The 10,470-nt window shown below is 49.9% G+C and overlaps 1 protein-coding gene across 3 annotated transcripts in view; it reads left to right on the top strand.

Moving 5' to 3' along the window:
- Positions 1 to 1,005: 1,005 nt before the first annotated feature.
- KDM2A (lysine demethylase 2A) overlaps positions 1,006 to 10,470 on the top strand; it is a 138,870-nt gene continuing 129,405 nt past the window's right edge. Inside the window, exons 1-3 of one of the 3 annotated variants that reach the window (XM_037741554.1) lie at positions 1,006 to 1,077; positions 1,799 to 1,976; positions 3,211 to 3,335. In XM_037741554.1, the coding sequence (XP_037597482.1) occupies positions 3,294 to 3,335 (42 nt within the window). In that variant the 5' untranslated portion in view covers positions 1,006 to 1,077; positions 1,799 to 1,976; positions 3,211 to 3,293. Of the gene's footprint in view, positions 1,078 to 1,188; positions 1,977 to 3,210; positions 3,336 to 10,470 lie in introns of those variants that run through there. The other 2 variants (XM_017537385.2, XM_037741555.1) reach the window with 2 other exon arrangements.

The following is a 10,470-nucleotide window of genomic DNA, read 5'->3' as shown; positions in this document are numbered from 1 at the left end:
CTCTCCGAGGGGGGCGCCCCGACTCGTCGGGGGCGGGGTCACGCCCCACCCGGGCCGCCGGGGGCACCGGCGCGGCGGAAAGCTGAGCGTGGCCGAGGAGCGGGGGCTTCCTGGGCCACCTCCCGGAGCGCCTGCGGCCCGCGGTGGGCGCGCCGGCCGCCGCAGCCCCCGGGCCGTCGCGGAGACCGCTCCTGCGCCTGGTACCTGTGGACGTCCTTGTTAAACGCCTGCAGCTCCCCCGGGGAGCCGAGCCCAGGACAGACATGCTACTCCTGTTTCCTGCCCCTTCGGAGCGGCGACCAGTGGGTGAGGCGGGGCCAGGCCGCTGCACCGAGGAGCCCCCGGGCTCAGGGCGGATGGGCCCCGTGGAGGGGGCGCTGGGGCCTGCCCAGGGATGGCGGGCAGGCCGGCCTCGGCCCACCGGCCGGCGCGCGAAGGGAGGGCAGCCGGCGGCCATGCGACCTCTTCCCTGCGACCTGTCGCCCTGGGCAGGCTGAGCCGGGAGCCCAAGTCCTGCGGGCTCAGCCCGGCGGCCTGACCCCGGGAGACCCCGCTTTGAGGCGGGCATCCGCCGCCCTGGCCCAGGCCTCCTGGCCCTCAGGTTGTGTGACTGTGACGGGCCGCCTGGGGCCGAAGGCGATTGAAGGGGAAGGGGGCGCAGGTCTCCCACTGTTTGGCGGGGGGGGGTGATGTGCTTTGTGGGGGGTCGGGGGTCACCACCCTCCCAGGAGGGGTGGGGGAGGGCGGCCGGAACAGCTGGCCGCGAGGGGCGGGGTCACAGAGGCGAAGTGTATGTGAGCCAGGGTGTGTGGGGGGAGGGCGCGCGGAGGAGGATCGGTGCCCGGCGCGCAGGCGCGAGCAGCCAGCCGGGCCCGAGCCCTGGAAGAAGGCCGACGGGGAGCGGGAGTGGGGGCGACGGGCGGGCTGGCGGCCTGACGCGAGGGGGGGCGGGGAGTCGCGTCGGCGTCGCGGGGCGCGGGCGATTCGAGGCCGACGCATTCGCGCGTGCGCGCGCTGGCGGTGTATCCGCGTTAGAGGGCAGTGACGCGTGCGCGTTCGCGCGCGCCCGGGAGAGCGGTAAGAAGCGCAGGGAGGCCTGAAGGCGCTGGTGGGGGGGGTTGGAGAGGCGAGCTGGAGGTGGGGTGGGGAGGCGGCGCCTGCGCAGTGCGCCTCGGAGGAGCTGTGTGTATGTGAGAGTCTGACGGGTTCAAAATGGCGGCGGCTGCTCCAGCGGCTCCTCCTGTGTGAGGGAAACAACACCCCTCCCCGGCAGCGGCGGCGGCGGCGGCGGCGGCTCGCGGAGCACCTTCCCAGCGGCTGGGCCTGTCGCCGCTCTGTCTTTCCTGGGCAGGGAGCGCTCCGGGAGGAGGGGCAACGCCAGGGGGCCCATCCCCCGGAATCCCTCCTTTGCGACCGGGGAGTAGCCGGGGGGCTCGTCCCGCAGCGCAGAGCCGGAGCTGAGCGGGAGACGCGAAGGGAGCTGGGGCCCCCACTCCGGCGCGCCGCGCCGCTCCCGCCCTGTCCGCCCCCCGGGGCCGGGGCCCGCGTTCCGGGGGGCCGGGGCGGCGCGGGGATCTTCGGGCCGGCCGGTCTCAGCTGATCGGCTGCCGCTCCCGGAGGCGACCAGCCGCTGCTGGCCGAGGGCACGGCGAGGAGGGCGCTCCCTGCGGCCGGGGCCGGCCCGGGGCTCGGGCCCGGGCTGCTGACCGCTGGCCCGGGGGAGGCGGGGGCGCCCCGGGCTCGGCGCCGAGGGGTCGCGCTCCCCTCTCCTGACGCCTCCGACTCCCGGTCTCCAAAGCCAGAAGAGGAGGTTTGATTCAGCAACTGTTTGCTCCCTTTTCCTGGTCTCTCTGACCCTCTCCGGATACTGGGTTGATCCACGGAAAAACCGAAGACGTTTGGGATTTAATTATTCCTCTCAGCTTTTGGAGTCTTTTACTTCTCACTTGGACAAGAACTCAAGAGCAGAATCTCCGGTGAGCTTCCCCCTCCCCCCTCATTTGGAAGTTTGGTTGACTGTGTTATCCAAAGACCGAATGCAAAGTTTCTATTTCTTTTTCCGATGGGTGAACCATTGAAACGCCTTTTCCTGGGGGAGTCCAGAGAGATTCGCCCCTTTTCCTCTCTGGCCCTGGCCCGGGCGGTCGTCGCCCAAGGGGTGCAAGCACGGTTTCCCTCTCGACTTCGGGCCAGGTCTTCCTTCGGCAGGGCTCTGCCACCAACTCCTCTTGCAAACTGTGTCATCGGGTCCTCTGGTCTCGTAGCAGTTTTGAAAGGATGCTGTTAACGTGGCTGTAATGTAGTGACAAAAACGGGGGGGAACCTGCGTTCTCAATGGAAGCCATTATCCATGAGAATATTTAGAAAAAAGGAAACCCTTTCTTGGTATTACGGATTGACCGTCGCGCCGGTCGGTCTTTTATTTAATTTTTGCAAAAGATGTATTTTACGTGTATCCATACGTGCGATCGTTTATTTTGTTAATGTATCCAAAAAGATCAGATGGAATTTTGGTCCCTGATTTGCACCTCTGAAATTTGTTTCAGAGTTATGCACGTCTTGTGTTGGGGTGGAGGGTAGGTTTGGGAGTGAAAAGATCCGGGAGACTAGAAAGGAAGGCGACGATTGTGCACGGCCTTACAGGAGGGGTATGGGAAATTGTTTTGGGGTCATTTAAATCCTAATTTCTTGTCCTCTTTTTACATAGCCAGTCTGTCCTTCTTTCCTTTAGTTTCTGATTACCAGTGAGAGAACTAATTTGGTTAAGATCTGGATTAGTTCAGTGCTGCTTCACCTGGTCAGCTCTCTAGAGATAAAAGTCCTGGGTTTTTTTTTTTTTTTTTCTTGCTAATGCTGCCACGAAGGGGATCCTTGCTAGTTGTGCGTGCTACAGGCACGCACCACCACTATGCCCAGCTAATTTTTGCTAGTTGTAATCCTGTGGGGTGAAACTAGTGGTCTGGCCCGTCCTCAAGGAACTGAAATCAACATCTCGTTTTCGCCTAGGCCTTCGACAGTTGTAATGTGATTAATGTTGAACATGACATGGAACCACTTGCTCAAGAGCAGAAAGGTCCCAAACTCATGAAGAGGAACCTGATTTTTCAGAGAGCCTTTAACTTAACACATACCTTAAATACATCCTTCCGTGAACAGAAAGCACAAGTTGGAGAATGAGTTCTCATTTCTGCTTATATCATTATTCTTTAGTGTTGCAATCTGGTTCCTAAGGAGGAAGAGGAAGGCAGCCCTGGAGTGGTTTCTTTACAGTAATTTCAACAGAAGAGTGAGAGATGGAACCCGAAGAAGAAAGGATTCGTTACAGCCAGAGATTGGTTAGTATTTTCTCCCCCACCACACCCTCCAGTTTTGAAGTAGGATACTCTATTTTGTTTCTATTTGTGAATATACTGTGAATCTGTGATTAAAACTTCTCAGGTGACTTTTTTGTGCACTATAGGCAGGGGAAAGGTGTATTAATATCGAATTTGGCTTTTGGCCAAAAATATTTAATTTTTATATATTTATCCTGTTTGGAAATGGAGTTATATGTAGCTTATTTTATTTTATTTTTTAATTCTTTTTATTCTTTCAACAATATGTTTCTCCATGAAGGCCTATATATGTAGCTTTTATAGAAACTCTTGTATACCAAAGGATTTTGTGAATTACAATGTGACAAAGATTTCTAATTTTACAATACTAACATTGTAATACATCTGATTAAGTTAGATTAGAATATAAATTTTAGGGCCAAAGCTGTTTGGGGAAGGATAGTTCAATACGTTAAGATTTTGTTGTCCCAGGATTTGTGACTTTGAGCTTGGGAGTAGAACTATGGATTATTTTCTTTGATTTTATAAATTAACACTTGGGTAGCTTCGAAGGATTGGTGGGATTGATTGAAGACAGGTAGGTAGAATGCTGGATGCTGATAAAGTTCTGTGTTTTGGGAGGAATGTATGAGATAGATATTGTTGAAAGAAATTTTAGACATTTAGAAAATGTATACACATATAAGGATTAGCTTACATGTGTGTGCAAATACTTGGCTCCTTTAAGACATGCTTTCCTCTTGAGGTTTCCCTATTGGAGTTTAAGAATTCAATTTTTGTTTTTCTTAGTCAAAGAGACCTTTATTGATAGCCTCACAATATTAATAAAAAATTTGAATTTGTGTTTGAAGAGTGGGCCATGAGGAAAGCCACAGAATTGTTTGTAGTATGTGAAATTTGCTGAACTGAAAGATCCAGAAGATTATTAAAGGAATTTATGGTGGTTTTATTTGGCTCTGCATTTTAGACTGAATTTAGAGGAAAGAAGAATGGTTCTCTAATCCATTTTCTGACAATCCTTACTCTTTTTGAGCAAATACTTGTTTTTATTTATTTATTTATTTATATTTATTTGTTTTGAGATAGAGTCTTGCTCTATCGCCCAGGCTGGAGTGCAGTGGCAAGATCTCCGCTAACTGCAACCTCCACCTCCTGGGTTCAAGTGATTCCCCTGCTTCAGTCCTCTGAGTAGCTGGGACTACAGGTATACACCACCACACCCAGCTAATTTTTGTATTTTTAGTAGAGATGGGGTTTTTCCATGTTGGCCAGGGTGGTCTCTGTCTCCTGACCTTGTGATCCTCTTGCCTTGGCCTTCTCAAGTGCTGGGATTACAGGTGTGAGCCACTGTGCCCAGCCATGGCTTTATTTTTATTTTTTATTTTATTTTATTTTTGAGATAGAGTATTGCCCAGGCTGGGGTGCAATGGCTCGATCTTGGCTCCTTGCAACCTCCGCCTCCCGGGTTCAAGCAATTCTGCGTCAGCCTCTCGAGTAGCTGGGACCATAGGTGTGCACCACCACGCCCAGCTAATTTTTGTGTTTTTAGCGGAGACAGGGTTTTTCCATGTTGGACAGGATGGTCTCCATCTCCTGATCTCATGATCCGCCCGCCTCGGCCTTCTAAAGTGCTGGGATTACAGGCATGAGCCACCTCGCCCTGCCATGGCCTGTTTTTTATTTTTATTTTTTATTTTATTTTATTTTTTTGAGACTGAGTTTTGCTCTGTTTCCCAGGCTGGAGTGCAATGGTGCGATCTTGGCTCCCTGCAACCTCTGCCTCCCAGGTTCAAGCGATTTTCCTTCCTTAGCCTCCCAAGAAGCTGAAATTACAGGCATGTGTCACCACACCCAGTTAAGTTTGTATTTTTAGTAGAGACGGGTTTCTTGATGTTGGTCAGGTTGGTCTCAAACTCCCGACCCTAGGCCTCCCAAAGTGTGAGCCACCTCGCCTGGCCATATTTTTGTTTTTATAGAGACAGGATCTTGTTCTGCCTAGGGTGAAGTTTAGTGGCATGATCATAACTCACTGTAGCCTCAAAGAGTCTTCCATTCCAGCCTCCTGAGTAGCTGGGACGGACTATAGGTGCGTGCCACCATGCCAGGCTAATTTTCAGGTGTTTTTTTTTTTTGTTTTTTTTTTTGACGAAGTCTCCCTCTGTTGCCAGACTGGAGTGCAGTGGCGTGATCTCGGCTCACTGCAACCCCTGCCTCCCGGGTTCATGTGATTCTCCTGCCTCAGCCTGCTGAGTAGCTGGGACTACAGGCACACACCACCACTATGCCCAGCTAATTTTTGTATTTTTGCTAGAGACGGGGTTTCACCATGTTGGCCAAGATGGTCTCAATCTCTTGACCTAGTGATTTGCCTGCCTCAGCCTCCCAAAGTGCTGGGATTACAGGTGTGAGCCACCATACCTGGCCACCCCCGCCTTTTTTTTTTTTTTTTTTTTTTTTTTTTTTTCAGTAGATGGGTTTTACCATGTTGCCCAGGCTGCTCTTGAACCCCTGGCCTCAAGCGATCTCCCACCTTGGCGTTCCAAAGTGCTGGGATTACAAGCATGAGCCACAGTACCTGGCCTTTTTTTGTGTGCGTGACTGCTAGAAAGATTTGGTGTGTTTTGGGAAGTATATTCAGCATGCATATATTCTGGTGAGCCTAATTTCAGAGATTTGTCTCATTTCCAATTCATGTGTTGAGATTATAATCTTTAACTTTGTAGAAGTTAAGCATATCATGGAGTATTGTATCTTTGGGATTTATTTTTATTTTTATATTTCTTGAGTTAAACTTTTGGGAACAGAAAAAGAGAAGGTGCTATAAAACTTTTTTCCTAGGTAGTTATTGCTATATGAAATTCACTTTTATTATGTCAAGTTGTTAGGTAGATATTTAAGGGATTTTGCATTCAAGACTTCAAAGGAAGAGACTTTCTAGCGAGCAAAAGTTTTCACTTTTTTAAAAAATTTGAGACAGAGCTCTACTCTTGTCACCCAGGCTGGAGTGCAATGGCCCTATCTCTGCTCACTGCAACCATGACACTATCTCTGCTCACTGCAACCTCTGTCTCCTGGGTTCAAGTGATTCTCTTGTCTCAAGCCTCCTGAATAGATGGGATTACAGGTGCCCACCACCACACCTGGCTAATTTTTCTATATTTAGTAAAGATGAGTTTTACCATGTTGGCCAGGCTGGTCTCGAACTCCTGACTTCAGGTGATCCACCTGCCTGGGCCTCCCAAAGTGCTGGGATTACAGGCATGAGCCACTGTACCCAGACTTTTGGGTTTTGCTGTTGTTGTTTGTTTGTTTTGAGACTGAGTCTTGCTCTGTTGCCCAGGCTGAAGTGCATCAGCGTGATCTGGGTTCACTGCAACCTCTGTCTCCTGGGTTCAGATGATTCTCCTGCCTCAGTGTCCTGAGTAGCTGGGACTACAGGTGCCTGCCACCACACCCAGCTAATTTTTGTATATTTAGTAAAGACAGGGATTCACCATGTTGGCCAGGATGGTCTTGAACTCCTGACTTCGAGTGGTCCACCCACATTGGCCTCCCAAAGTGCTGGGTTTGCAGGTGTGAGCCATTGTGCCTGGCTTTTTTTTTTTTTAAACAAGTTAGGGAAGTATAGTGGGAAGAAGATTGAAGCACTCATGATTTTTGTTTTGGTAAGGTTTTTTTTTTTCTTCTTTAAATTGTGAGGCAGGCCGGGCGCGGTGGCTCAAGCCTGTAATCCCAGCACTTTGGGAGGCCGAGGCGGGTGGATCACGAGGTCAAGAGATCGAGACCATCCTGGTCAACATGGTGAAACCCCGTCTCTACTAAAAATACAAAAAATTAGCTGGGCATGGTGGTGCGTGCCTGTAATCCCAAGCTACTCAGGAGGCTGAGACAGGAGAATTGCCTGAACCCAGGAGGCGGAGGTTGCGGTGAGCCGAGATCACGCCATTGCACTCCAGCCTGGGTAACATGAGTGAAACTGCGTCTCAAAAATAAATAAATAAATAAATAAATTGTGAGGCAATTGCTACCTGTTGCCTTATGAACCCTTAACTAGCATATATATATATTTTGTGTGTGTGTGTGTGTGTGTGTGTGTGTGTGTGTGTGTGTGATGGAGTTTCGCTCTTGTTACCCAGGCTGGAGTGCAATGGCGCGATCTCGGCCTACCGCAACCTCCACCTCCTGGGTTCAAGCAATTCTCCTGCCTCAGCCTTCCAAGTAGCTGGGACTATAGGCATGTGCCACCATGCCGAGCTAATTTTGTATTTTTAGTAGAGACGGGGTTTCACCATGTTGACCAGGATGGCCTTGATCTCTTGACCTCGTGATCCACCCACCTCGGCCTCCCAAAGTGCTGGGATTATAGGCGTGAGCCACCGCGCACCCGGCCTTTTCTTTTGTTTAATGTGCTGTCTTAGCTGTGTTTATGTAAGTGGGCACATGTATTCGGAGGAATCATTCTTAGTTGTGTTTTTTTTTTTTTTTTTGAGATAGGGTCTCTTTGTTGCCCACTTTGGGGTGCAGTGGCATGATCACAGGTCACTGCAGCCTCGACATCCTGGGCTCAAGTGATCTTCCCACTTAAGCCTCCCAAGTAGCTGGGACTACAGCCCTTTACCACCATGCTTGGCTAATTTTTGTATTATTTTTTGTGGATATGGGGTTTTGTCATGTTCCTGAGGCTAGTCTCGAATTCCTGGACTCAAAAGATCTGCCCCGCTTGGCCTCCTAACAAGTCCTTTTGTAGAAAAAAAAAATCAGAAATAACTAGTGGTGGCTCGTGTGTTTAATCCCAGTACTTTCAGGGCTGAGACGGGGGGATCACCTGGGGTCAGGAGGTTGAGACCAGCTTGGCTAACATGGTGAAACCCTGTCTCTACTAAAAATACAAAAATTAGCTGGGCACTGGGTGCTGTGGTATGTGCCTGTCATCCCAGCTACTTGGGAGGCTGAGGCAGGAGAATTGCTTGAACCTGGGAGGCGGAGGTTGCAGTGAGCTGAGATTGCGTCACTGCGCTCCATGCCACTGCACTCCATCCTGGGCGACAGAGTGAGACTCCATCTCAAAAAAAAAAAAAAAAAAATTAGCCGAGCATGGACACAAGCGCCTGTAATCCCAGCTACTCAGGAGGCGGAGGTAGGAGAATCATTTGAACCCCGGAGGTGGATGGAGGTTGCAGTGAGCCGAGATCGTGCCACTGCACTGCAGCCTGGGGGTGACTGAGACTCTGTCTCAAAAAAAAGAAAAAAAAAAAAAAGGCCGAGCATCGTGGCTCACGCCTGTAATCCCAACACTTTAGTTAGTCCGAGGTAGGCAGATCACCTAGGGTCTGGCATTTGAGACCAGCCTGACCAACATGCAGAAACCCGCTCTCTACTGAAAATACAAAATTGGCCAGGCATGGTGGTGCATATCTGTAATCCCAGCTGCTCAAGAGGCTGAGGCAGGAGAATCACTTGAACTTGGGAGGCAGAGGTTGCAGTGAGCCAAGATTGCGCCATTGCACTCCAGCCTGGGCAACAAGAGCAAAACTCCATCTCTGGGGTGGGGTGGAGGGTAGGGGAAGGAATAACTAGTTAAAAAAAATTGTATTTGCCAGTTGTGGTGACCCACACCTATACTCAGCACTTTGGGAGGCCAAGGAGGGAGGATTGCTTGAGCCCAGGAGTTTGAGACCAGTCTAGGCAACATAGATCCTTGTTTCTCACCCCAAAAAATTGTTTTTTGGCTGGGCGCAGTTGCTCACGCTTGTAATTTCAGCACTTTGGGAGGCTGAGGTGGGTGGATCACCTGAGGTCAGGCGTTCAAGACCAGCCTGACCAACAAGGTGAAACCCCCCTGTCTACTAAAAATACAATAGCTGGGTGTGGTGGCAGGTGCCTGTAGTCCCAGCTACTCAGAAGGCCGAGACAGGAGAATTGCTTGAACCTGGGAAGTGGATGTTGCAGTGAGTTGAGATCGCGCAACTGCACTCCAGCCTGGGGGGACAGAGTGAGACTCCGTCTCAAAAAAAAAAAATTGTTTTTTTTGCCTTTTGCTAAGCTTTATTATATATTATTTATTATGTGTGGAAAAGAAACGTGTCTTTGAATGTGGTGTATGTATGTAGATTTGGAGCATAAGCTACACTTTCTGGAACTAGGATATTTTGTAGTGTTGGAGTTGAACAGCTAGGAAATGATGAGGGTGGATAAACAATGTTTGGCTTTTCTTAAGCAAGACTTAGTTTTTTTTTTAAGTAATGAAAATGTTAGTACTTTTGTATACACATTCCCAGAACAAAGCCAGATCTGAGGCAAGTTTATATACCTGAGGAGATACTAAAGTGGGAGGGATAGAAGCTTCCTTTTGATGCTGGTGTGGGTTGTTCTGAGGTAACAATGATTTGTTCTGTATTTCTTTTTTTTTTTTTTTTGATGACAGGGTCTTACTCTGTTGCCCAGGCTGGGGTGCAGTGGCATGATCATACCTCATTGTAGCCTCAGCTGCCTAGCTCAAGTGATCCTCCCGTCTCAGCATATAGCTGGGACTACAGGCATGTGCCACCATGGCTAGCTAATTTTTAATTTTTTCTGTAAAGGCAGGTTCTCCCTGTTTTGCTCAGGTTGGTCTTGAACTCCCAGACTCAAGTGATCCACCTTGGCCTCCTAAAGTGCTGGGATTACAGGTGTGAGCCACTATGCGTGGTGTGCTTGTCAATCTGATGATGAAATTAAGAGCTTTTAATGCTTTCACTTAGCAAAAATAAAATAAAATTGAGAGCTGTTCTAAAGGATGTTATATTATCACGTATTCAATCCTGTTAACCTGTCTTACATATAATTCTCTATGAAATAGCTAAATCATTTATCTGTTGCAAGGAACTGGGGCCACTGAAACTCTGGTTATAGTCCTGTCTTTCCTTGGGTTGCCCTTGAAATTGTCTCCCCAAATTCGGCAGCAATTACCAGATTATCTTTTTTTTTTTTTTAGATGGGGTCTTGCTTTGTTGCCCAGATCTGAGTGCGATGGCACTACCACTGCAGCCTCAGCCTCCCCAGGTGATTTTCCTACCTCAGCCTCCCGAGTGGCTGGGACCACAGATGCACGCCACCACACCTGGCTTTTTTTTTTTTGCGGGGGGGAGTAATTTTA

This window comes from Cebus imitator, unplaced genomic scaffold (genome assembly GCF_001604975.1).
Source record: "Cebus imitator isolate Cc_AM_T3 unplaced genomic scaffold, Cebus_imitator-1.0 Scaffold102, whole genome shotgun sequence".
NCBI lineage: Eukaryota > Metazoa > Chordata > Mammalia > Primates > Cebidae > Cebus > Cebus imitator.
This window is presented reverse-complemented; position numbering and strand designations above follow the sequence as displayed.